Source organism: Delphinapterus leucas, chromosome 9, assembly GCF_059928025.1.
Source record: "Delphinapterus leucas isolate spDelLeu-1000000601 "Yukka" chromosome 9, BTC_Dleu_Yukka2, whole genome shotgun sequence".
Taxonomy (NCBI): Eukaryota; Metazoa; Chordata; class Mammalia; order Artiodactyla; family Monodontidae; genus Delphinapterus; species Delphinapterus leucas.
Window position 1 is genome coordinate 356243 of NC_143137.1, and position 27703 is coordinate 383945.

Sequence of the window (27703 nt, forward strand, 5' to 3'; positions counted from 1 at the left end):
GGTTAGAATGAAGGCTCTCCAGTTAGGCTAGACTGTCTGGGCTTGAATCCCAGCACAACTGCTCCTCAGTGGGACCTGCAGCAGGCTGCTGAGTCCTCCCTGGTTTGTTACTCAGAGTGGTAGTGATACTCTTCTGTATGGGAGCGTTGAGTACATTAACTAAATACATGCATGTAAAAGTGCCCAGTGTAGCGAGCATAATATATATTTTTAATTGCTATTCTATTATTTAAGCCTAACAGCTGAGTTCTGGAAATGATATTATGCCCATTTTATAGATATGAAAACTGAGGTTCAAATAAATACGTAAATCTCAGTAATCAAGTGGTAAAAAACTAAGATTTAAATTCAACACAGTCTGACTTAAACGCTTATATTTTCATTATACCTTGTGTGTCTTACTTGTGCTCATGCATTTTGAATATTGCGTCCTGATAGAAAACTTAGTCACTGATTTAACCTTATTTCATAGAATCCAAAACATCATCCATTTTAGGATGCAGGTTTCGCATCCACGGGTTCAGCCAACCGAGGATCGAAAATATCCTGAAAAAATCTACAGATAAAGTTCCAAACAGCAGCATTACATTGTGTTTGCAACTATTTACATAGCATTTACACTTTATTAGGTATTATGTGTAATCTGGAGATGACTTAAATTATATGGAGGATAACACCAGGTCATTTTATAGATGGGATTTTGGTATCCTGGGGGGTCTTGGAACCAACCTCCCACAGATGCTGAGGGACGACTGTACACCATTATTTTATGTACTGCTAGGAAAGAAAGTAAGGTGCCAGTTAAGGTTTGATAGTCTTTATTTTATACTTACTGAAAGAATTTTTAGACTTAGGATAAACATAGATTTTTATCATGTCACATGCACACACAGAAGGAAAATATAAGCAAAATAAATTGATGAAGGCAGTGATAACTACCACTCCACTGTAATCTGCCCAAAAACAGGCGCTTAAAGTCATCAATTGTAAGTTTCGTTTTGTTTTCAGTGATGTTAGAAAGTTTAAAAGGCGGGGAGGAGGGTATATTGAAACTGATGAGCTACAGTAAACCTCTAGGAATGAATGGCTACTTTTTCAGAGATTAAGTAAGTGTATTAGTTAAACTCAGCTTCTGTATCAAAGACTCAAGAGTAGCAGTAGCTTAAGTAAAGACAGAAGTTTATTTCCCTTGAATGTCGCAGAATTCTGGCCTGTGGCTTCGCAGTGCTCAATGCCTCCAGCCAGAAGGGGGGCACAGCAAAGGCCAGACCTCCCCAGACTGTTACAGGGCCACACCTGACTACAAGGGAGATTCGGAAATAAAATCTGTGTCACAGAGGATTTGTGTGCTCAGCTATGACGCTAGGACTCTCATGTTAAGGGAAGAAGGAGAAATGGATTTAGGGGGGAAATTAGTATTCTCCCACTGTAGTCTGTAGCCTTGGATTTTTTTTAACAGTGTTTATTTCATTTTGCAGAATTCATTCACATCAAAAAGATGAACCAGAAACTAGATTATCGCAGTAGGTTTGGGCTAGTAATATTTTATTCCAATAGTCATGAATTTGACGCCTCTGTCATCGTTGCAGTGTTGAGGATTGACTCTAAAATTATTTAACTTAAAAACATTTTGTGACCTTCTAATTAATTTCCACTAACACAAATATTTAACAGCATCTTCTTGTGGGGCTAAGTTATAAATAAACCTCATGTCCCATATATGTTGCATTTTACTATGTATTCTTCTATCAACTGCCTGTGCTAAAGTATGCTTCTTACCATTTTTTCTTATTCCTGAATTTTTCTCATTGCATTTGTATCTGCTTAAATGCAATTTAGATTGACATTTATTCTTCCAGTCAAAATTACTTAGCAGCTGGTAAGCAAGGTTCGATAATCTGATAGGTACATGTTTGAACAGAAGATACTAAATTAAAAACGTGAAAATGTGCCTCTGACACTTTATTATTTTTACGATTCCAACCAGAAGACTGTTCTGAATCACACACTCTCACATTTGTCCTTCCTGTGCTTTTCTGTTTCCATTTGTTGCACTTTATTCATTTTGTTACCCTAGTAAAATAAGTTTTGAGAGCTGGAATTAACAGTAAAGATTTTCGGAAGATTCCGTTTTTCCAAAGTTGCTTGCTTTAAAAAATAAAAGACCTTAACGTTTTAAAATTGTTTGCAAATACAAGTTTTCTTGATTTATTTTATGTAGATACAATTATGGCTTTGGGGTGTGTTAGCAATTAATTGTTTTCCAGTTAAATTGTGCCTAGATACTCCCTGTAACTGAAGTATCAGAAGTAAATAGAAATGACTGTTAATATAAGCCAATAATCCCATTTTTAGTGATCCCCATTTCAAGATGTGTTTATTGATTTTTATCTGTTTTTTGTTTTTGGATAGTCAGGGAAGAAAATAAACAGCAACCCAAATCCTCTTGTCCAAATGTCAGTTGGTCACAAGGCCCAGGAGAGCAAGGTAAGGCACCGGCAGTCTGACTGGGGCACTTCCCTGTGACCGCGCTGTCACTGTCACCAGTTGGGGGTGGCGCAGGCATCAAGACCATTGATTTATGAGTCTTTCTTTTGTTTTCTCAAATCAGTTGTTTGATAACCAGCTACTTAATTTGGTATCAAATATATTCATTTAAAAGTAACATTAAAAAGTGACACGAATATGTTAATTATGCTTTTGCTTGATTTCATGGGTAGATGACATGGGACAAATTCTAAGTTTCCTTTGAATGTCCTATTAATATTTTGTTTAAAAGACAACCAGCAGTGCACAGGAAGTCCCCTACATACGAACGGGTTTCTTTCTGAGAGTGAGTTCGTAAGTCCAATTTGTTCGTTAAGTCCCACAGAGTTAGCCTAGGTACCCAACTAACACAATCGGCTATATAGTACTGTACTGTAATAGGTTTATAATACTCTTCACACGGATAATACATAAAAAACAAACACACAAAATAAAGAAAACATTTTTAATCTTACAGTACAGTACCTTGAAAAGTACAGTAGTCCAGTCCAACAGCTGGCATCCAGGGGCTGGCATCGAGGGAACAGGCGAGAAGAGTGACCGACTGGAGGAGGGAAAGGAGGGGTCGTCAGCAACAGGAGCCAGAGGGCAGGCTGCAGTTTCCCTCCACCTGACGTGCACGGCACAGGCTCTGGTTCCTCTCTGGAACCGGATACACATTCGCGTGTTTGAAAGTTCACAGCTTGAAGGTTCATATGTAGGGGACTTGTTCAACAAATATGATTCTGTTCAAAAACTGAGAGAGGGCATTGCTGTTGCTGTAATATGTGCTACTTTCAGGAAACATTTCAGGAATTCCTCCCTTTTATTAACTGCTAACCATTCATCTAAGAAACTTCCTGACGTGCAGCAGTCCGCTGGCCTGGGGAGGTCGTGGAGTGAGGACCACACATGCAGATGGCGCATTGTCATGGGGCCTGGGACCCAGGCTGGGAGCTGCTGGCAGCTCATCCGCTGACACGCTCCGGACCTTCCACAGTTAACTCTTGATAGGACAGCCCAGAGGATGGGTGTCATCCGTAGCTGTCAAGTGCGATACTCGATAAACACAGTGTGGTAGTGCTTTGCCACAGCAAATATCCCAGAGCTGATTTTGGATATTTCTTTCAGATTCGGTACAAAACCAATGAACCTGTGTGGGAGGAAAACTTCACTTTCTTCGTTCACAATCCCAAGCGCCAGGAGCTCGAGGTGGAGGTAAGTGATTTGCGTATTTATGTGGTTGTGTTTGTATCTCTGCGTCACATAGTCAACAGAGGGAGAACCGCCATCGTGGGCCCACCAGATGTGTTCATGCCCTAGGTGTCGGGCGGGGGGCTGTCAGTTTTTAATTTTCAACTTTTGACTGACTGATACTGGCGTCCAGAGGTGCAGTGGGTGTTGGTGTTCACATGTTGGCACCACTGTCAGCCCTGCTGGACGTGCTTATTCTAGTCGCTTCCGTGTGGATACCTCAGGGTACTGCTCGTAATGACACTTCCCTTCCTGTTCCTTCCCCTCTGCCAGCCCGGCCTCGGTGTCAGTGGACACCTTTGCCTCCTTCCAGATCCTAAGGGCAAAGCCTTTGTGTTTCACTTCCTTATACTCCTCCTGCCGGTTTGCTGAGTGTTTTTGTAATGAATGGGTGTTGAATATTGTCAGAGACTTTTCTACAAGTATTGAGATGATCACGTGATTTTCCTTTTTAAGTTTGTAAATATGGTGAAATGCAGTGTTGACTTTTAAATCTTAAATCTTGCAAACATTTACTGGTTTTCAAGATTTAACATGAGAAAACCTTGCAAACAAACCTTTATTTGGACATAACCCCACTTGTGATGTAGTATCCTTTTTATTTGTTCAATTTAATTTGCTAAAATTTTAAGAATTTTTGCATCATAAGTGAACAATAAAGGTATATTGTGCAGCACAGAGAACTAGAGCCATTATTTTGTCATAACTTTAAATGGAGTACAGTCTATAAAGTTAATGAATCACTTTTATATACCTGAAACTAATATAATATTATAAACTGTACTTCAATTAAAAAAAAATAAGATGGGATAACCTTTAAAACAAAGAATTTTTGCACTCCTCTTAAAATAATCTATAGTAACTGGACCTTGGATTTAAAAAAATAATTTTTAACGTTCTGTAAACTCAGTTATTTCATTAAAAAATGCTTTTGCGATTACAGTTTAAACAATAAGCAATCAGGCTGTTCGGTTTTTACGTGTAGTTAACTTACTTGATCATTGCTGTAGAGCCTATGAAACCACCAAAGTTCTTACCCCTTTTGGTTAAACTACCTGTATCTCAGCAACCTAACAGGAGTGGTTCCTGTTGCAGAGGCAAAGCTGAAGGTTATTATTCAGGAGCCAGAAATTGTCATGCAGTTAAAGCAGATGTTGTACATTTTGAGTAGAAGTCTTAAAAGAAACTTAGAAATGGGTCTTCTCCATGAACAAGTGTCACCACTAGAACTTGGCACACCACTAGGCATGTGTTTTGTCACCGTTTTCACAGGACTGAAGACATTTCCTTCTCATCTTCAGATTTGTGTGGACTGCTGCCTCTCAGCTCAGGGTCCTTGTAATGGATTCCTCGAACGGGGTTTTCTCTTTTTCGTGCTCATTATGACTATGTGATTGGGAGATGACCGGCCCTGTGACATGGCTACACTGTAGCATCACTATTTGCAATGTTTTGAGTCTCCCTGACGGGGTTTCCTACTGCGTTGTACATGGCGACAGGATGTAGAAGGAGGTGGCCGAAGATGGGGTTTGGGGCCTTCCTGCGTGTTCTGTCTCCATCCCCAGCGTTGAGCGCTCTGTCGTGTTTGGCAGGTGAAAGATGAGCAGCACCAGTGTTGCCTGGGGAACCTGAGGATCCCTCTCAGCCAGCTGCTCGCCTGCGAGGACATGACCCTGAACCAGCGGTTCCAGCTCAGTAACTCAGGCCCCAACAGCTCGCTGAAGATGAAGCTCGCCCTCAGGGTACTGCCGTCTCCAGAGCGCAGCTGGGGGAAGGGTCCTGGGTGGGCAGTGCCCGTGGTGCTCACGGTGCTGGGCGTGGGGCAGGGATGACAGGGACATGCTTTACGGGGAGTGTGAGTTTTCACATTGCTGCTGGCTGTGTAGCTCAGGGGAGAGATGACCAGGGCTTGGACTCCGACACCAACAGCAGCAGAGTTTCCAGGTTGCTTGAGCAGGCCCGGAATTGTTCCTTGGGCTTTCACATGAATCCCACCAGCCTTTTTTTTTTTTTTAATCCTTTTGTCCAGAAAGTATTGCTATCTGGATCAATAAAGTTTTCTGCTAATGTTAAATTTTCAAAGGTCATTCAGAAAAAAGAATTAAAAAAAACTCTGCAAGACAGTAGAGATTACAGGAAAAATATTGTCCAAAATAGACGATGATTCATTTGTAAGTACCTAAGGAAATGCTGAAAATAAAACTGGCAAACATACGGGAAAATGCTAAAACTCTCTAATTTTTAAAATGCAAATTAAAATGCAGAACCAACTATTTTTTAAAGTAAAACAAAGTCTGTGGAAGGTGTGATGGAAACGGCCTCCTTGTGCCTGGTCACAGCCTTTCCAGAAGGGACTTCAGTGTCTTCAGCTGTAAACCACAGAGCCCTTTCTCTGGAAACCTGACTCCTGGTAATAACACAGAACTGGGGGTGTTGGCTGCAGCTTTACTTGGTAAAAGCGGGAAGAAGCTTCAGGCCGTCGGGATGACCCCCAATGCAGGGTGTAGACTGCTCAGGGACATGTGCACGCTCAGAGCTAATGTGAAAGGAAGCAAAGCAGGGAGGTGTTGCTCCCATGTCAACCCTAGGGGTCTGGCAGCCTCGCCCTTCCCCGGTCGCTGGTGGAGACGGTAGGATAAGGGTCAGTGTAGGATGGGGTTTGTGGCTCGGGCTCTGCCACTGTCAAGCTGTCACCACTGTGCAGAAGAGTGGACAGGAGGAGGCTGGAGAGAGATGCACAGAAGTGTGGCTGGCACCACGCGGTGCTGTGATGGTTACCCGCATGTGCCTTTTTCTACACTTTCTGTAATATGGTAGGATAGCTGAACAGAGAGGCTAGATTGTTTTTCATGTTTTGTGCCAAGCTTTAAAGAAACGTTTGCAAATGAGTATCTCTAAAGCTGTTCATGTATGAGGCTGTTACGAGTGTCACCCATTTTAATTTTGTATCTATTTTCACCTCAAGGTACTCCACCTTGAAAAGCAAGAAAGGTCTCCAGACCACCAGCACTCAGCTCAAGTAAAGCGACCCTCTGTTTCCAAGGAAGGGAGAAAAATATCTGTCAGATCTCAGATGTCTGCATCGCCAGGCACTGGTGACAGCAGCACAGCCCCATCCACGCCGGTCATGGGGGGCTGCGATAATAAGCCAGGTGTGGAAGAGAGAGCCCAGCCCGCAGAGGCCAGCCCGCAGGGTCCGCGGGACCTGGGCAGAAGCTCCTCCAGCCTCCAGGCCGGCAGCACCGGCTCCCCCAGCCACGTCTCCGTCAAGGAGCCCACCCCAAGCATCGCCTCAGACATCTCGCTGCCCGTCGCCACACAGGAGCTGCGACAGAGGCTGCGGCAGCTTGAGAAGTAAGTAGACGCCCCTTGCTCTTGCTGAATTGGCTCTTGACCCGCGGGCTGCAGGGAGGGAACGCGGTCCTAAGCCAAACAGCTTTCAGGCAGTGTGGCCCTTTCGCTCACCGAACCTTTGGCTTTCAAAGTAAACCTGCCATTTTCCAGGGCCTAGTATTTGGCTTATTTAAAGCTTAGGAACAGTGGGGGGATCCTCAGACCAGGAAGGCAGAGTCTAAAGCTGACCTGACGCGGAAAGGCTTGGCGGAAGCTGGACACGTTTGTCACATGAGAACAGGCCCTGCTCTTTCATGCTTGACCCCCACCCATTTCACCGCCCAGCAGGTTTGTCTGTCTGTGGATGTTTGTGTGGATTTCTCACTTATGCCCCGTGAGTCATGGGCATGTCCGTGGTTTCCTTAGATAAGGACAAAGTCTGCAGTTACCCTAACGTGAGCCTTTTCCCCTCAGCAGGGTGAGTGGATTGCTCTTTGGGGAGGTCTCCTCTTTGCTGCCCTGCGGTGTGCTGAGCACGGAGCAGAGGCCGAGGTGTGGAGCCTGTGGCCCGGGGCTCAGCCAGGGCAGGCGGCCGTAACCCATGCGCAGAGCAGCTCTGCTCGTGGCTGCAATTTCAGGAGAAAGGAAGCAGTCCCTGTCTCTCCCTTGCTCTAGAAAGAAATAGAATTTTAAATAAGAAAACAGTTTTTCCCAGGAGCTAAATTTGGGGAGAAATCGAGAAGATCTCGGAGCTCAGTCAGAGCCGTCATTGGTTGTCCTGGAGCTGGTGCCTCAGCCTGAGATGGGATGGAGGGGAGGGGGTGTGACCTCATCAGACGACCCGTGAGGTGCACAGCAAGGGGCTCGGAGAAAGGAGCGCAGATTTGGGCAGTTCTAGGGTAGACGTAGCTTCAGAAACTCTGAAGAGTGGATGCTTGTAAGGAGAGGCCTGTGTCTTGTTCTCACTTTGGGCCACATGGTTGTCAGCAGTTGGGTTATATTGAACCCTCGGAGGAAATATGAATCCAGCTGGTCCGTTCATACCCAGAAGTTCAGACTAGGTTCATGTTCATGGGTGCTTTGCTTCCCGCTTTCCGAGTGAATGAACGTGCTCACAGCCGCTGTGCGGTCTGAGGAGTGCTCTCACTCTCGGCTTTGTTTCCTCAGCGGGACGACCCTGGGACAGTCCCCGCTGGGGCAGATCCAGCTGACCGTCCGGCACAGCTCGCAGAGGAACAAGCTGGTGGTGGTCGTGCACTCCTGCAGGTGAGCCGCGTCACGGACAGCAGTTTGTTTCATTTACAGACGAGAGCAAGTAGGCGATACTGCAGTTAGATACCGTAGTCCTGGTTTTCAGGTTCTTAACCTTGTTTCATAACATTTTCTGTTACTAACCGTTTTGGTTGCTTTGTAACACTCCCTTAAACTGCCATATTGCAGTTCATAAAACATTCCCTGTGGTTGAACGTTTACAACATGATAATAAGCATAGTTTTCTTTTAGTGAAGTGTCTTTTGGGGATTCAATTTCCAGGAGTGGATTTATAACAATTCAGAGAATTCAGGCAAGTCTGTGGGATAGTGACAGGAATAGCTGTAGTTGTTCGGGAAGAGCCCACGAGCTCTTTTCCCCACAAGCAGGACGGTTTGTACCGGTTCGGTAAACGTAACGTGATGTGACGGTGTTGCTTCAGTTTGTGTTTGATGACTGATGGTGGTGTGGCGCTGATTATTTTCCTTTATGTGACTTGATTGTCTCACTAGTAGCTGTGATGGAGATATGTGGTAGAAATATTTGGACCTTATAAAAAGGCGTGGAAACAGGAAAGTAAAATTAGTAACGTTTAGAAACATGATTATATAAATGTCGAGTTCGCTTCACTACCTATTTATTGAGCACCTTCTATGTTTCTGCTGCCGAGATAATTACTATGTGAGATTCCGGAGCAGCAGTCTGATTCAGAGGACTCTCCCTCGTGGGCTTTCGGTCCATCAACAAGTGAACAATTGGAAGTGGTTGCAGGGACAGCTGACCCTTGAACAGCGTGGGTTTGAGCGGCATGGCTCCACCTACACGAGGAGCTTTTCAGTAGTAAATGCCACCACCCTACACGATTTGCAGTTGGTTGACTCCAAGGATGCGGAACCACATATGCGGAGGGTTGGAGCCCTTAACCTCCACGTGGTTCAAGGGTCGGCTGTAATTAAATACTAGCGTGTTTGGCCCAGTTGTCCGAGGACGAGAGCAGCATGAAGCTGCCTGAAGGAGGTGGGCCTGCATCTGTGAAGTGTTCGGGTGGACGAAGGGCAGAGGGTGGGGTCCATGGCCTGAGCAGGAGCCGGGGAGGGGTCTCCCGCGAGGCTGGCTGCGTCCCCTCACTGGGAGGGGACAGTGAAGCAGTGTGGAAAGGTGATTCTCTGTGGGTCAGAACATCTCCCAAACCCTGGGCGCAGGAAATGGGGCAGAGGCCACCTCTGCAGAGCCGCTGACCGAAGTGCACATGGGAAGGAGGCAGTCACGGGATGCAAGTAAAACCAGGTAGCAAGTTCCAGTGCGGTGCTCCTTAGATAGATTAGGTATCTAATTAGGTATCTAACCTTAGGTAGATTCTAATACCGAGCATTCTCTGGTCTGTGTTATAAGAAATCTCATTGCCTTCTCTGAAGACGGCTCTGATCCCTACGTCCGCCTGTATTTGTTACCAGACAAGAGGAGGTCAGGAAGGAGAAAAACACACGTGTCAAAGAAAACGCTGAACCCCGTGTTTGATCAGAGGTACGCGTCCACTCAGTGGGGTAGACAGTTGTGTTCACCACTCAAGGAAGGCCTGGTGGTGCCTTGGAATGACGGAGGCATTTACACCAGTGAGAGCATGAGTGAAAAACACCTCCCGAAGAGCGGTCATAAACTTGTTAACATAAATAAATAAATAGGCATTTGAGCATCACATCCTGAATCCTCAGGCCACACTCCACCAGCCTTGGCCTGTGCACATGTGGAGAAATAGTAAGTCGAATGGTGTTGATATCCATTAACTCAGTTACTAGTCACTTAATCATGGTTTCTCACCAGTGACTTTATTTACGCAGAGATGAGAAACCGATGGGCAGGCACCCGCTCCTGGTGTGGGTGTCTGGCTCAGCCGCAGCCTCTAAGAGTTCCTGCAAACCTGGGGTTCAGGCTGCTCGCTCTTGGGAAGGCCGTCCATGTCCACGTGTCCCCGCGTCCCCACGAGGCCTCCGACCTTGTCCTCTGCTTTGCCAGCTTCGCTTCTGGAGGCTTTTGTTCTGCAGCATCCGGTTTCAGCCTCCAGAAGGTGCCTGCAGATCCCCTCCTCTGTGAGGCTGCTTCTCGGACACCCCACTTCTGTTCACTTGCAGGCTTGGAGCTCACCCTCTTTGGGGGAGCGGACTGGTGGGCCCCCCAGTGTGTCGCACACCATGGCCCACGTTTTACACCAGGAGTCAGGTGTTGTGTTCACACGGGGGAGCCACAGGGTCAGCCTTTCGCATGTTTAGGATTCCAGTCTCCTCTTATGTTTGGAGAATAATGGAAAAATAAAAAACTTTGAGTCTTCCTGAAGGGCCAGGTCCAAACATCTAGCAGGAGAGATCAGTTTTATAATAAAAAATGAACATCACATTTGGAATGGTCTCATAAGCAGCAATGTCATTTTTTAGTTACGGTAAAACAGAGCAAAATTATGGAGAAATTTAAGGATGATCCTCTGTTTTCCACTTCAGCTTTGATTTCAGTGTCTCGTTGCCGGACTTGCAGAGGAGAACCTTGGATGTGGCCGTGAAGAACAGCGGTGGCTTCCTGTCCAAAGACAAAGGACTTCTCGGCAAAGTAAGTTCGGAAAAAAAAAAAAATCCTACGCTTTGTAAAAATTAAACGCTTAACCCAGAGTACTCTTTTTAGACTAGATTTATGTACGTGGATAAACCACGTCAGCTAAGCTGCTGTGAGTGGTTTGTGAGCCGGTATCAATGTGAATTATCCCCCCTGGTGCTTTGTGATAACTTCCTGTCAAGACTGTTGGATACAGGAAGGGCCTCTTGGGTATAATTGACCGTATAGGTCATGGGTGGATCATAAGGGTAGAAAAGTTGAAAAATGAGAGGCTGAAAATGAGGGAGTGTGTGTTGCCAGAGAAGATCAGAAGCGATGGTGAGAGGCCTGAAACCCACTGTTGCAGGCCTTTTCTCACCACAGGTCCTGGTCGGTCTGGCATCTGAAGAACTCGCCAAAGGCTGGACCCAGTGGTGAGTGCCCCCCAACAGACAGACGCAGAGCCCCGTGCGTCCATTCAGGAGCGCTTCCCCTGTGACCGTGTGTCTTCCTGTGTCTCAGGTACGACCTCACGGAGGATGGGACGAGGCCCCACGTGGTGACGTAGGCTGCGCTGGCCGAGGAGCCCCCGCTGTATCCGCCAGCCCCGTGCCAACATGCAGCCTACACAGACGCACCCATGCTCTTTTTATAATTTCATGTACTTGGTTACTTGTCCCTTAGTGGTTACTTGTCCCTTAGTGGTTTTATAAAACATTGACGTTTTAGGCGTATTTGGCCATTATTAGCATTAAGCTTTGTATGTTTCATTTCCTCTAGTATTTGACCAGCGTTTTCGGCGTGCACAGGATAGTGGCCAACCGTTGTGTGCATAAAGCTGTATGTCAGTTGTCTCTCCTAGGAAGCCGATATATGGTTGTGCTTTTTTATTGCTTTGTTTTGTATATCACTGAGGTGCACTATGCTGTGTAAATAGACTATTTTTTATAATCTCTACATGCTGGTTTGAATTCAGAAGAAAATGGATCAAGGAAATATATATATTTTTTTCTTCTAAAACTTATTAAATTCTTATGACAAATAACCGTTTTTGTCTCTGCAGGAAAAAGCTCTCAGTGACCTATTTTTTGGTGTTTCTTTTTAAAAAGAAAAGCTGAAAGATTAGTAAATATTAGTATATTTGTGCCCATTATGAATGATGAAAGAATGTATTCAAAGTATTTACACTTTCATAAATATAAAGATGTATTATTGAGAAGTCAGTTGAAGTGCTTATCAGGAAAAATGTCACATAACTGAGTTATATAAAATATTAAGAGAGTTGTCATGGTTCATAAATCATAGTGCACTAATCTGAAATTTCTTACATAAAATGGAATGTCTTAAGTTTATTTCTAGTTGCTTGTTGTAACTTATTCATGAAACAGTGCAGATACATAATCATACTCTTCCTGAAATGTAATACAGACGGATTTTAAATGTTAGCAGTTAGTCTGTTGTGAAATTTACAGTGTTTTTCAGCCCGAAAAGAAAGACAAACTCACGTTGTCCCCGTAGAGGCTGTGAGGTAGGTCGGGGTGAGTAGCTAGGAAGTCGCGGTGGGAGCTGACGCCGGCCCGTGATCGTCAGCGTGACGCACACAGAGGACAGAGCCCCCGAGCCGGCGCCAGCCACCACCGCAGCCCCGGGGTTCCGGCACAGCGGCTGCTGGTTGTAAGGAACCCCTTACTGGGTTTCCTCACTTTACGCCATGACTGACCTCAGTATTGGAATATTGTTATACAACTTTTATTTGGGAATATTCTTCTTCTTAGATTATGAAAAGCATGTTTTAGATACTTAAAGGCCGCAAGCCTCTTACGAGGTGAGGCTCCATAGCCGTGCGGTAGCTGTGCATGCCCCGAGCACAGGGTGCACGTGTGCAGAAAGAGCTTTAAGAATTCTGAGACGTGTGGTGCAAATGACTTCCTTAGCCAGAGGGCACCCTACAGCTACGTAGTGATCCCGGGGAAAATAGAGCTGTGAGATTCAGTCAGAGACCTCACTAGGGCCCCCGCCATGGACTCCTGGGCGTGACCGGCCTGCCCAAGTGCCTGTGTGGACGCCACCGCTGCTCCTGCCCTCTGGCGGGTTTCAGTGGTGTCCACCGCACACCTTGAACCCTGGGTGTGCGTGTGATGGGGCCTGTAGCCTTGCAGTACATCTCACGCAGTCGTGCAGACCCAGTGCTCTCGCAGCTTCCTGGGTCATGAAGCTTCTCCGAAGCCCCAGCAGAGACCATCTCCTCTGTCAGCACGGGAGGGCCTTACGAACGTGGTGACACTCAGGGGTGTGTGCTCGGGAAACACCTAACTCTGGTACTGCAGCAGCGTGAGAAAGACAGGTAATTCCTAAATCTAGTTGCCTGCCCGTGATATTAGATCTTTGGAGATTTTTTAAAAATTAGGTTTCTTGTGGGAATTCCCTGGTGGTCCAGCGGTTAGGACTCGACGCTCTCACTGCCAGGGGCCCGGGTTCGATCCCTGGCTGGGGAACTAAGATCCCACAAACCACGCAGTGCAGCCAAAAAAAAAAAAAAAAGTTTGTTGCAGGGCTTCTGGCAGTGGTCCCCAGCCTTTTCGGCACCAGGGACCGGTTTCGTGGAAGACAGTTTTTCCATGGACTGGGGGTGGGGTGGGGGAAGATGGCTCAGGCGGTAACGCCAGCGATGGGGAGCGACGGGGAGCGGCAGGTGAAGCTTCGCTCGCTCGCCCGCCGCTCGCCTCCTGCTGTGAGGCCAGGCTCCTAACCGGTCCTCCTTCCCGGGGTTGGGGACCCCTGGCTCCTGGCATATTTCTAAGACAGGAGAAACACTCACTGAAATGTAGCATACCAGTGATTTCTACCAACATCCCCAGCTTTTGGGTTTTGTAGCCACGTGGTTCACCTGTTCAATGTGTATTTTACATGGTGGAATACTTCAGTTAAGCAATTAGGCAAAATAAATGCCATGAAAGGTACAAAACCCAAACAAAGCCAATTAGCAGCATGATGCCCACCCTCTGTGTGGATCGTGGGGCTGGACACAGACCCAGCAAACAGCTCCATTCTCTTTGAAAGGAAAGGGATGACTCTGAGGTCACTGAAACACCTCCCAGGTAGGATTCTGTCTTGATGGCCGATGGGTGTTTTGGGAACCTCTTGTGTCCAGTTGGGCAGCTGAGAATCAGTATCAGGCCAGACCTCCGGCCGGGCTCCAGGATCCTGGCGATGGACACTCCGTTCTCAAAACCTTCATGGCCGGTGGTTCTGAATAATTGATTCATCTGGGAAAAGGGAACTTTAGCTTTTCTACCTGGAGCCAAACCAATGGAGGGGAAATTAGCATTGGTTAATTTGAATTGTTACTTTGTTGCTTATCCTGTGCCTTAAAGTAGGAAGTGTGAGGCAGTTGCTTCAGGTTAAAACAGAAGGAGCCTTGCAGCTGAATTCACCACAGTTTCTTCCTCATCCAGAGGTCAGCCCTCCTTTGTCAAGCACTGAAGCCAGATGCAATCAGCGTGTGTGTTTATATTGTGGTTGTTGCTTTAACTCCAGTCCAGCTGGATGGCCCGCTGTGGATGGAACACAGCAGAGGGTTTATTGTAGAATGCCCTTTCCGCTCAGCTAATTTTACACGACAGTGCATGTGTTTATTCAATAAAACTTTTCTGTTAGCTCACTTGTGATTTGTTCTTCCTTTGTCTTTTGGAGTAAAATTTTTAGTGTGGAAGCAGATAATTTGAAAAGTGGTTACAGTATAGTATTTATATTTGCTAGTTGTTAATTCTTTCATTTTCAAAAGAACTACCTCAGGGCACTGATATTACTCCTTTTGTTTCCATCTTAATTTGACTATTCTCTGCCTACCTCAGACTCTGAGTTTTGAAAACAGCTCTTCTGAAAGATAATCATGAGTAGAAAAAACAGTCTTGAAAACCAGAGCACTGAGAAGGAATGAAAGAGGGTCTGGTTTGAACAAGTGGAGGGGAACCACTAGAGGTGCCACTGCTGTTGGCATCCCCTGCCGATGGTCGGGGTGACTGAGGCGAGTCTCAAGAGTCTAGCGTCAGCCTCCCTGTTGATCAGCTCACTCCGCACCATCACAGTAGCATAATCCCAGTTTAGCTTTATTTAAAACCATTTCCCGCCTGGACTGTAAGTGTCCAAAGCAGAGGTTATGTGGGTGTTATTTAAATCTTTTCCAATTGTTTATCACTGTTCCTAGCACACAGTTGGTGAATAAGTATCAGTTGAATAAAGGATGAGTAAACCTGGCAGACCTTAATTAACATTAATTTGTCCTAACAAGTTTCCATTTAAGGAAAGGTGGACACCTATTGATAGTTCTTAGTTCGGGCTAAAGAGAAAGGTGCTGGTGAACATAGTAAAGAGTACACCCTATTGAGACAAAGGCCATAGTCTGAGAAATAATTGAGAAACAATTGAGGCAGAAAAGTGGGAAATGAGCCAGGACGTCTGTCTGTATTTAGTGTTAATCTGGAAATCCTGGGCAATACGATAGGGAAAGAAAAAGATTATAAATTTTGTATCGGGAAAGAAGGTCATTTTCAAATATGAGATTGCCTGTGTGAAAAACCTAAGAAAATCATCTGAAAACTTTTGAATCGAACACGTATTTAATAAAGGGACAGTTATAAAAACATACAAATTTCTGTGGTTTATACACTAACATTGATAGCGACTAGAAAATATAATGGAGAAAAGCGTACAGCAGCCCTGGAACCACAATAGCAGTGAAAACCTGCAGCTGTTGGGAGCGGGCAGGGTGGGTTCATCGCTTCCCAAGAGCCCCGTCCCCAGAGAACTGCCACTGTTTGGCTCAGCTGGCTCCTGGGGAAACCACGTGGAAAACAAACAGTGGCAGTTGTTTAACACATCAGGTCCCTGGGGTGGCGATACAAGTTGACCAAAAAATTTTAAAGGAAAACGTGGGAAATTGATGTCCAAAAGGGGCTTGGGAAAACTGGCATTCCTGGGGCTCTAGAAAGATGTGCAAGTGCAGGGCTGTGCATGTGTCCAGGAAAGGCCCGTGCGAGTGAGCCCGGACCTGTCACCTCCAGCTGGTGTTGAGGCACCGTGCAAGCAGGAGGTGGAGGCTGCGGCAGAGGTGTCAACCGCCTGAGGGGATGTGAAACAGACTCCCCCCCCCCCCCCCTCCCCGCACACACACACACCAGCCCTCAGCAGATACTGCTGGGAGATGAGTCCAAAGTACTAGAGAGAACTCTGCCCAGTCACTAGCTGACCAGGTCGGCTAACTGAGCAGAGACTTCAGAGGCAGCACAGAGCAAAGGATATAGCTTTTAGGGGACTCATCCAAGAAGGTTACTAAGCGAAAAATATCTAAGCTGTGGGGAGGGCTCTTACAGTGTTGCCACGGTATTACTTTAAATGTTCGGTTTTCAACAACAACAGAACATGAGACGTTCACAGAAACAGGATAGTATGGGCCACACACGGGGAAAAAGCAGTCATGGAAAGTGCCCCCAGGAAGCCCAGATATAAGTAGACGGAGACCTTAAATCAGCTATTATGTAAGTATGTTCAAAGAAAACTGTGTCCAAAGAATTCACGGAAAGTATGAGAATGATTCTCAGCAAAATAGAGAATGGCAATAAAGACAAATTATCAAAAGGAAATAAAAATTCTGGAGTTTAAAATACAGTAAGTGTAATGTACATTTCACTAAAGTTCAACAGTAGATTTGAGCAGACAGAAGAATCAGCAAACTTGAAGATGAGTCACTGAGACGATCTCATCTGAGGACAAAAAAAACAGAATGAAGAAGAATGAACAGGGCACCAACTTACACACAGTGAAGTCCCAGAGGGGAGGGGGAAGCAGGGCCAGAAATTACATTTAGGAGATGGTGGGCAAGCATGCTCGGATTTGATGGAAAACATTACACATTAAAGAAACAACGGACTCCAGGTGGGATAAACTTAGAGAGGCCCACGCCAGGCACGTTTCAGCCAAAGGGTAGAAAGTCAATCTTAGACCATCTCCCACAAGGATTCCTCGATGAGGTACTGCTGACTGCTTACCTGAAACCACAGAGGCCGGGACGGGTGTGACGATGCAATGTGGTGGAAGAGCCCCACCTCCAACAAGAGTCCTTCAGAATGAAGGAGGGTGTGGGTATCCCCAGGTTCTCTTTTTTCACTGTTGCTGGCCCACCTGCCCTGTAAGAACCACTAAAGGGACGGATGTCTCTGCATCCATACATCTCGTTAGATGTCCCCTTGTTTCTACCTGGAGTGGCCCAGGGGCTAAGAGCGAGGCTCCCAGTCACGCTGGGAGCATGGAGGCTCCCACGCTCAACCCGCCCCGCCCCACGTGACCTGGAGCAAGTGCATCATACATGCATGCAGGAGTGGGCATGAATATGTGTGTTGCATATGCACGTTGAGTGTGCATACATGTGCCTAGTATTGTGTGTGCATGCACATGTGAATATGTGCTTGTGTGCATGTGTATGTGTGAGTATGCACGTGTATGTTTAGCTCCTCCAAGACCATCTTCTCAAGCCCAGGGTCTCAGCCTGGATCCCCCTGAAAGTAGAGCCTAAGGCGCGGCTTGGGTGCATGTGGTTGTTCGGAATGTGGGCCTGTGAGGGAGACTTCTTCCTTTTGTTCTAGTCTCTGAAACAGTTTGCATAAGACAGTGATCATCTGTTTCTTAAAAATTTGGTGAAATTTACCTATAAAAATTTCTGAGCCTGATGTCTTTTAAGAAGATTTTGATTACCCATTCATTTTAACATTTTGTATTAGTTTATTTTCAATTCCTTATCAAATCAGTTTTGAAGATTATCTACCTCATGCTTTCCAATTTATTGGAAAACTATTTCTTATGAATTCAATATCTTTATTATATTTGTAGCTGCATCTCCTTTTAATTTCCTGACATTGTTTATGTGTACCTTCTACTTTTTTCTTGATTAGACTTGCTAGAAATCCACTTATCTTACTAGTTTTGTAAAGACCTTGCTTATTATTTTATTATATCAATTGTTTTGTTTTTGTATTAAATTCTGCTCTTGCCTCCTTTTCTGTCTTCTTTGGTTTACAGAGTTGAACATCAAACTTATTTTCCATCTTTCTTATTTTTTATTTTTATTTATTTATTTTTTGCGGTACGCGGGCCTCTCACTGCCATGGCCTCTCCCGCCGCGGAGCACAGGCTCCGGATGCGAAGGCCCAGCGGCCACGGCCCACGGGCCCAGCCGCTCCGCGGCACGTGGGATCCTCCCGGACCGGGGCACGAACCCGCGTCCCCTGGATCGGCAGGCGGACTCCCAACCACTGCGCCACCTGGGAAGCCCTTCATCTTTCTTTTAAAACAATTACGTTCATTTAAGGCTAGAAATTTTACCCTACATCCTGCTCCAGCCTCACCTCCCAAGTTTTGGTAAGTACACACTTTCATCTAGATCTAGGCATGTTCTAATTTCTATGGAGATTTACTCTTTATTCCTTGAGTTACGTAGAACTCAAGGAATAAGTTTCAAAGCATGATGCCCCACCCCCCCCTTTTTGGTGTTGGTTATGAATTTAATTGCACTGAGGTCAGAGAAGATGTCTACACGACATTGATTCTTTGCGGGGAGATTGAGCTCATCCCCTTGCCCCTGTCTTTGCCCTCCTGGCCCCTGGTCCAGAGCAAGTCTTAAAGGATGTTCTGAGACCCCACTCCATGGGGAGAGTTGAGATTTTGAGATAGCAGTTCCTGCGACCAAATGAGAGAGGGACTTGACGTGGCTGCTCGTCGGGAGCTGTGTCTGGGTTTGTGGCTCCTGTGCCAGAGGCACTGGGTTTTGAGCCTTTCTGCTGCTTTTCCTGGGCAGGTGGGTCTGCCTGGCCCTTGGCTGCAAGCAGACAGCCCAGACCTGGTCTCGGTCCTCCGTGGGGCATGCCCAGCCCACTTGCCCGAGGAACCGCACTCGCTGCACCTGCCTGTCCGTGGCCTGCACCCTTGTGGCCTCAGGACCTTGTTCTGCATTCGTGTTCGAACCATTTATGCTTCACTGGCACAGAGATGCATTTTCGGTTTTGTCTGTTTGCATCCTATCTCCCATAGCTGCTAGGAGCAGGGGAAGTGAGCAGAAGCATGTACTCACTGCGCATCGTAACCCACAGCACTCATGTCTGTGTCATCCTGCGAGAAAGGAGTCACCTGACAGCCTCGGGCTGGTGACTGACGCCTCCTCTCCCTCAGAAGCCTTGGTCCCACCAGGTGGCGCTGCCACCACTGTGATGCCTTGCGGCTTTTAAAGGTTCCCGTAAGGAGCCATTTCATTCATTTCTGCGTGTATTTTAGAGCCAGAAGGAGCTTCTAGTTGTTACAGCTCTGCCTCCCATTTTCCAGGCGAGGAGCCAGGCTCTCAAGGAAAATGATTTGCCCAGGATCTCGTAGCTAATTGCCAGAGCCAGGTAAGCCCCACCAGCGTGTTTTAAAGGCATCTCAGGATGACAAACTTGCCAAATAAGGAGGCTTCTTCTAAACTAGAGGTATAGCCAAATCAAAACACAACAAAATACTTGCAGTAGAATTATTCTTATAAGATTAAATGGGTTGATGGCCCATTACTTCAGTTATTATTTTACTAAACTATCTTAATATCACAAAAATATTTAGACCATCCCTTGAATTTAATTTTTCAGTAGCAGCCAATAATTACAGTTTCTTTACTCTTTCACAAATGGACTTGTAGGAAAATATCCAATAGAAATAAGATAAACAGAGTATAAGGTATAAAGTGATTTAACAAGATAGATAGTTAATGTTAATTTGGATAAGACAAGACTAACCTCTGAGCCGTTTACTATAGGTGCTCTTAACATGTGTATTCCTGGAAAAGGCTGTGAAAGGCAATCTTCACTTTCATGCAGACAAAATGCTATGTAGAGGGCTCTGCTCCTGACTAAGGGGTCCGGGTAAAGTATTTCATAGAAATTGCTGGCAGATTTAGCTGAGCGTGAGTGACACATGGAGGAGCCCCCGCAGGAACAGCAGTGCTCAGGGGCCCCTTTCCCACCTCCCGGGAACTGGCCACCCCGTGCATCTGCTGTGCAGTGAGAGAAGCAGACACAAAATGCCACATAGCATGTGATTCCTAGGAAATGTCCAGAACAGGCAGATCCACAGTGGCCTTGGGGCCAGCTCGTATTCCTGCCTTCTCAACACTCTCCCCTGGTCCCCTGGGTGCACGCGGGACCTGTCCCCACCTCCAGAGAGCCTGAGCGGGCTGGTCTGGGGAGGCCCAGGCTGGGTGTCAAGGACTCCAGGGTGATTGTGGTGTGACTCAGGGGTGAGAACTACTGTTGCCGGGTGCGGCTCCCTTCCGGAGGCTTCCTCAACGTCCTGCTGCCCGTGAGCACTGCCCAGGGATGTGGGCTGTGCAGATATTCCCACACCAGCCCTGCTTTCCCACCCCAGTTAACTCGGATTCAAATCCCCAGCCTGGCATATCTGTGTTGGTACTCACGCTGGTGAAATTTGTTTATAACAGCTTTATTGAGATGCAATTCGTATGCTATAAAATTTACCCTTTTAAAGTGTACAGTTCACTGGTTTTTAGTATGTTCATGAGGTTGTGTGCAACCATTACCACTGTCTGATCTCAGTTCATTTTCATCACCCAGAAGGAACCCTGCACCCACTAGCAGTCACCCCCGTATCTGTCAGCCCCTGGCAACCCCTAACCTACCTTCTGTCTGTGGATCTGCCTGTTCCGGACATTTTGTACGAATGCAGTCACTCTGTGTAGCCTTCTGTGTCTGCTTCTCTCACTGGGCATCGTGTCTTCAAGCTCATCCACGTTGTAGCCTGTGTCAGAACTTCGTTCTCTCTAAGGCTGACGAATATTCTGCTGTCTGGATGGACCCGTCTTGTTTGCCCATTTGTCTGTTGGTGGACGTTGGGTTGTGTCCAGTCTCGGCGGTGCTGGTGCACTTTGAGGGCACAGTGATCACGCCCTGTGTTGGACATCTGGCTGGGAAGGGTGCTGGCAGGGTGCCTTCCCCCACCCAGAGCATGCTCGGCTCACTGTGCGCTCAGCACTATCGGTTCTATGCTCGTGCCACTCAGGTTTCCTCTCTCTCCATCTTTTCTGCGATCGACTTCTAACCTGCACATAGGATCACCTGGGGATCCTAATACTAGTTAAAAACACTAATGCTCGCTGTGTCCCCCAGTCGTCTGACTTAATTGGTCTGCACAGGTATAGGTTCATGGTCTCATAAGCAGCTCACTAAATTCCAAACTGCAGCTTGGCTGAGCATGCTTTGCTTGGGCCATCTATCTCGCTGTCCTCTGAGTTACCCATGCAGGAGACCCCACCCAGCTCTGCGGTGGTCTCCCCGGGAAGAGCTGCCCCGTGCCCAGAGCCGCGAGGAAGATGAAGGCGGACAGCTCCCCTTTCCCCTCATCCTCCCAAGGTCATCACGGCAGGTGGGCGTGCAAATGGCGCCTACAGAGGGGCGCCGTCTTCACCCTTCCCCCCCTCCCCGGTGTTTCACTCGGGTCTCTCAGTCTGGGGCCCAGTCCCCAGGGTAGGGCAAGGGTGGGCATCCGGCTTCCAGTTGCTTCTGCTTTTTCTTTCACTGTTGTTCAAATACATCCACGTTTCCCAACCTCAAACTTTTAGTGACAGAGACAGTACAGTATAAAATCACAGAAAGAAGGACGTATTTCTGCACGTGCCTCCTCTTTAGCCCTGAGCCCGCCCCCTTTGGGCTGTGGCTTCAGAACCGCCTTGTTTTATCCCTTTCTACCCAGGAGACAGGACCACGGAAGAGTGGACACGGGGATGGAAAAAGGGAGGAAAGGGAGCAGGTTCGGCGCCCGGGAGGGCGTGAGCGCCCGCAGCCCGTCGCGCGTGCAGGCAGCTGTGGGTTCCGAGGCGGGAGTGGACGCCTAGGACGGGGTGACCGGCTCCAGAGTGAAGAGGGGGGCCTGAGCTGGGGCGTGGCATTCGGGGAGCCGGGGCTGCGAGGAAAGGCGGCGGGGTGCGGGGAGGCGGAGGGGCGCGCTAACCGCCCGGGGACACGGCCGGCCTCTCCACGCGCCCGGTGGGGCCCTCCGGCCTCACTGCCGCAAGCTTCCTGACAGACCAGGACCACCCCTAAAGGCTCTGCTTTCATGTTGTTGTAATGACAGTATTTTTGATCTCATGGGTTTAATGAGGCACGTGGTCAAGTTCATTTCACCTGTTTGTTTTCATTTTTGCTAGTGAGGTCCCTGGGGTCACAGCTGCAGCTGTGGCTCCCGTCATTTTGCCATTGGACAGCACTGTACCGGGCCGGCGGTGACCACCCTCCCCCTCCCCAGACCGCCAGTTAGTCCAGAATCCCCTCCGGAAGGTTCCAGCCTGAGGGAAGGCAGCTGCAGGGCTGCATCCTCACAGAGAGCGGCTGGGCAGGAGGGGACAGGGTTTTGCTGGCGAGGGCCTGGGGGTTCCAGGGCACAGCGGAAGGATTTCTGACGTTGGGGTGGGTGGAGAAGGGCTAGCACGGGGTCTCATGGGGACCGGGGCTGGGAGGTGGGCTGCAGCTTTGCGTGGCGGCCGGCTTGAACAGGGCAGGGGCCCAGGGCACCTGCATCACAGCCAGGCCCTCACAGCAAAGCCCAAAGCCTCAGGACGCGGGGTGATGGGCTCACGCTGGACCCCTGGGGACAGTCTTCCTCCAGGCCCTGACTCCAGGTGGAGGACAGGCCTGGGGTGAGCCTGGGGCCTTTGTTGCTTGACCCTGGTGTCCGTGTGGGCCCATGGCCCCCATCTTAGAGATGCATTCTGTATTCCTCAGTAGTTTATAAACAGTTCCCGAGGCTTTTCCAACACAGTTCATTCTGATTTGGCTGATTGGCTTAACGGTGAGGCCTGGATTTATGGATCAGATTGTTTCCATAAACTGAGTGAGTGCAATCTGCAGCTCTTCAAGGTGTGGGAGAAACATAAAGCAAGCAATAGAAGATTTTATTTAAAAAAAAATTGTATTGGCAAAAGTGCCTTGAAATAAAAGAGTAACTGATATAATTAATAGTAATTCAATGTATCTGGCTAAAGGTTTTTTGGAAACCGAGAAATGATTTTAAGTGACTGGATAAAAATTCTTTTTGAAATTCAGGTGGTTTCCAAGTTTTTGAACAAAAATTGAAGGAAAGCCCAGTCAAGTTATTAGCTGATACAAGTTAAATTCAAAGAAATTGATGATAGATCAGTATGTGATTTTTGGCATTTTATTAAAATACATTCAAGGAATAAGGTACATTGCTATTAATTTTTTTTTCATTTCTGTCTGCTTTTTTTGGTGTGAACAAGTTTTCTCAGTATTTACATCTATTAAAAAAAATCAGAATAGAATAGTTATTCTTAGAAACATAAATTGATTGAAAAAATAGTCTTAACCATAGCATTAAGAGGTGTGTTTCAACAAAATTTTAGTTTTATATTTGATAAGTACATATCAAATTTATAATCAGTTTATATGGCTTTGATCTATTTGTATCCCTAATTAATAAAAGTGCGAATCTAGAGCATTTTGGTCGCGAGATATTAAATATGTATCTGTATATACGTATATGTATTTATATATATATATATATATATTTGCTGGAGACATGGTCCATAGAAGCTGCGTAGCAAAAGTAGATGCTACGTTAGGACAGAATTATGTGGGAAACGTGGAATTGACATATGCGTTCACGAACACTCGTTGTCCAGTTGCTAGAGAATTCAGACATCACTTGATATATATAAAGGATGATGTCACAGTTTTATTTTGAGTCAATCTTTATGTCAGAGATTGCATCCATTTCAGTCATTTAAGGCAAGACAAATTTTGATGTCAGGCTAAAAAATGTCAGGATCCGAGCTCGCGTGGAACAGGCGGGGCCCGGGCACGGGCCCGGGAGTGGTGGGCCTTGGGGGAGGGGCTGCGGGCGGGGTGGGGCTCGGGCGCGCACTGGGAAGCGGGGGCGCACGCCCTCCGGAGGCCCCGCCCAGACGCTTCCAGTTCTCGCGAGAGCGGCGCGTGATGACGCGCGGGCTGGCGGAGCGCGTCGAGGGCGCCGGCGCGCGGGTTTGAATCTGGTCCGAGCGCGGGAAACTGCGGGTCCCGGGGACGAGGTGAGCGCCGCGGTGCCGGCCCGCGAAGGGCTGGGGGCAGGGGCCCGGGAAACAGCGGGGTCGGGCAGGTCGGGCCCCTAGCACCACAGCCTCCGCATGGGCCGTGATCTGAGCCCGCGGCCCGGCTGGCGGCTCTGAGGTGGCCGAGGAGGTGGGCACCGGGACCGGGAGCGCGCCACACTCCGCGCCTTCCCTCCAGGACTGAATTTAGAGGATATCCAGCCTGGACCCGGGACTGACACTGGACAGGACCCCCAGCCTGGGCTGGGAACTGACCCCGTATGGGACCCCCTGAGTCCTGGACCTGGGACTGACCTCCCCGAGCCCTGGACCAAGGGCTGACACCGGACAGGACCCCCAGTCCTGGACCCGCGACTGACCCCACACAGGACCCCCTGAGCCCTGAACCGAGGGCTGACACCGGACAGGACCCCCAGTCCTGGACCCGCGACTGACCCCAGACAGGACCCCCAGCCTGGACCTGGGACTGACCTCAGTTCCCTGAGCCTCCGTGCTCTGGGAGACCCGTCCTCAAGTATCTCTCCTACGTCTGAGATGAATGGTTTGCTCCAGGTGACGAGGGTTTTCCATGGTGACAGTGTGACAGGGATCTCTTTTTAATGCTCATCTTAATTCAGTGCCAGACCTCCTGTGCGAAGAGCACAGTGCCATGGGGACGGCAGCTGCGTGCTGGGGTGATCTCTCACCTAGAAGGAAGCTCTGGCTGGAAGGGTGAGGTCTTGTGCACATAGTAGCGCGTCACTTTGAGAGAGAGAGACTGCGCGTAAGTTAAGAAATTAGTAACCCTTGAAGAACTACAGTCAGAGAGACGGTGGGGAGTGTGACAATAAGTCCGGTAGTCTAGTGGCAGTGGATTACTGTGGTTAAGACCAACATGCGAAGAATTACACTTGGAAGTAGAGCAAACCAGAAAAGTTAGCAGAATCACAAAAAATCAAGCAGGGTCCCCAGTTTAAGGTATATGATTCCATGCAGTTGATCGCACCTTTTTGGAATATCGTTTATTTAAACTCTTGAATTGGCACTGGCCATTATCACTGATCAGGCTTGTTGCTGGTGGCCCTCCTGCCCGCTTAGCCAGTCGCAAGTTATGCTCATAGCTCAGGCATCTGAGTTGAGGGGTGAGGTTGCCACACTTCAGTGGTACTTATGTGGAGAAGCTATTTTCTATCCTTGTTGGTTTAATTTAAATGCTAAGATCTTGGGGTTCTGTATTTAAGATGACTCTATCCCCATAATTATTGCCGTTGGTACCAGTAATTTTCCATATTGCTCTCCTTATGACTGCAGGAGGTTTTCACTTATTTTTAAAGTGAGCGTCCTGTTACATGTATGTTCCATCATTTTGCTATTACTTCATTGGGCTGATGTCTTTCAAACCGGGCACTGCTAGCACTAGGTGGTGTAAATGGAAAATAGGATTTGTTAGAGGAAACACGGGCAGGGAGGGAGGTTGCACACAGTCCCTGAGCTCTCGTCCCGCAGGGGTGGGGAGGAGGGTGCTGTCGTTGGGAGCACCTGGTGCACACACCCTAACAAGCTCCCAGGTGAGCCCAGGGCCGCACTCTGCGTAACAGTGTGACTGTGACAGGGATTTTCTTGATGGAGGAATGGTGCTTTAGGAAGGAGGGTCTTCAGGATTTAGCAGCTGGCCTTGGTCTGTTCTGAGCTGACTCAGACCTGAAGGAGCATGTTGCGAAGGTGCTGAAAAGGGGGAGGAGGTGAGCCTCCTAGAGCTGTCGGGTTTCTCTTTCCTTGGTTGAGAACTTCGTTAACATTCGAAGGAAACATGATGTTATGTTGATACTATTCTCAGTAAAGAAAACATGGAAGTTATTTTTATTTTAAATTAATTTTTATTGGAGTAGAGTTGATTTACCATGTTGTGTTAGTTTCTGCTGTACAGCAAAGTGAACCAGTTATACATGTATATATGTCCACTCTTTTTTAGGTTTTTTTCCCATGTAGGTCATTACAGAGCACTGAGTAGAGTTCCCTGTGCTCTACAGCAGGTCCTTGTTAGTTATCTGTTTTATACATAGTAGTGTGTATATTATCAATCCCAGTCTCCCAGTTTATCCCTCCCTCCCCTTTCTCCCTTGGTAGGGAAGTTATTTTTTAGATATTATAACTTGTTTATGTCAGAATATTGTTAGAAGCTGTCTATCATAGGTGGTACAGGCATTTTCTTGCAGTTTTGGATACTAACTAATGTACCAAATTACATCTTGTAGGAAAAGGTATATTTGCAAATGCGAGTTTCAATATGATTGTGTTTTTTACTAGGGTTACAGAATAAATGCCACATGAAAAACAGTTTGATCTGCCATGGAAAAACGTGAGACATTTGTACAAGCAGTGTCTAAGGAGCTGATTGGAGAATTTTTGCAATTCATTCAACTTGATGTAAGTTTTATGTTTAGCTTTATTGTGTTTGTGACTTAATGTAAGACATTTTCCTAAAATCATTATATCCACAAATGAAATATAGTCATCTCAGTGAATCCGTAGGGTCTAAGGTTTATTTAAAAAAGTAACACAAAACTATACTCAAATAGACCTGCTGATGGGCAACTACTCCCAAATGGTATTCCCTCCTTTCTTTTAAGAGGGTTGCTGTAAGGATGCTAAGTGGTGTAGTGCAGTGTGCTTCTAATTACTTAAGTCTTTACTGACCTCTTGCTACGTGCGTGGCACAGTGAGGAAGACATCCTTTTTGTCCTTGGTTATCTCCCGGGTTGTGGTGGATTCAGGCGTGAAACTAGAGCAGGGTAAGGGCTAAGCTGGGACAAGGATGGGGAGGGTCAGGGTAGTTTTATCAGGGATCCGAATGGGCTGCGTGGAGACTTGGGGAGAGAATTCTGGACAAAAGGGAAAGACAGAGACCCTTGAGCAGCTCGGGTGAGCAGAGGAGGCTGGTAGGATTAGGATGGAGAAGTGGCCTTGGAGGGCCCTGGGGGGCTGCCCCGCCCCTTGCCTAGTGAGGAGCCCTGCCAGTTCCACCTGCCCCTCCTCTCCAGCGTTCTTAGTCTTCCCGTATTCTTTTTGCATCATTGGAGAGTCAGTTGCAGGCCATGTCTCATTATCCCTCAGTATTTCCCTGGGTTTTCCTAGAACATAGACACTCTCCCATAGAGTCACAGTAAAACCTTCAAAGAGGGAGCTGGACGGTCACCTGCAGGGTGTTTGCGGGTCTTTTTGCCCAGTCCCGTATCACGCTCTGTGCTCCACTGTCTGACTTGCTGGTCTCTTTAATCCAGAGAGTTTCACAGCATCCCTTTTCATGACTGAGGGTCTTGAAAAGTGCAGGCAGCAGTTCTGTGGTCTGTCCTTCCTTTACCCTTGTTTGCTGATGTGGTTAAGTTTGTTTATGCGTTTTGGAGGAACTGCGTACATGAGTGGTGTTACGACCTCCTCACTGGGTAGAAGTAGTTGACGATTCTTGCCTGAATCGATTATTACTATGATAGCTACAAAATTGTGATTTCCCAATCTCATATTGCTTCTGTATTTATTCATTGCTATTATCAGTATGGCCTCGTTGATTCTTATCTTATTCAAAGGGTTACTATCCCTTACTGTTGCCATTTCGGTGCTCAGATTGTA

At 47.2% G+C, this 27703-nt stretch overlaps 2 protein-coding genes across 6 annotated transcripts in view; both read left to right on the plus strand.

Annotated features, from left to right (window-relative positions):
* ESYT2 (extended synaptotagmin 2) overlaps positions 1-14605 on the plus strand; it is a 77228-nt gene extending 62623 nt beyond the window's left edge. For all 3 annotated transcript variants that reach the window (XM_089917105.1, XM_022576288.3, XM_022576293.3), the window contains 9 exons: positions 2413-2487; positions 3658-3744; positions 5373-5522; positions 6746-7134; positions 8281-8379; positions 9757-9888; positions 10857-10962; positions 11329-11378; positions 11467-14605. In XM_089917105.1, the coding sequence (XP_089773231.1) occupies positions 2413-2487; positions 3658-3744; positions 5373-5522; positions 6746-7134; positions 8281-8379; positions 9757-9888; positions 10857-10962; positions 11329-11378; positions 11467-11512 (1134 nt within the window). In that variant the 3' untranslated portion in view covers positions 11513-14605. The remainder of the gene's footprint in view (positions 1-2412; positions 2488-3657; positions 3745-5372; positions 5523-6745; positions 7135-8280; positions 8380-9756; positions 9889-10856; positions 10963-11328; positions 11379-11466) is intronic.
* A 9282-nt stretch (positions 14606-23887) lies between these two features.
* The window catches only part of NCAPG2 (non-SMC condensin II complex subunit G2), a 61758-nt gene continuing 57942 nt past the window's right edge, over positions 23888-27703 (plus strand). The window contains exons 1-2 of one of the 3 annotated variants that reach the window (XM_089917103.1): positions 23888-24076; positions 26384-26503. In XM_089917103.1, the coding sequence (XP_089773229.1) occupies positions 26426-26503 (78 nt within the window). In that variant the 5' untranslated portion in view covers positions 23888-24076; positions 26384-26425. The remainder of the gene's footprint in view (positions 24077-26383; positions 26504-27703) is intronic. The other 2 variants (XM_089917102.1, XM_022576307.3) reach the window with 2 other exon arrangements.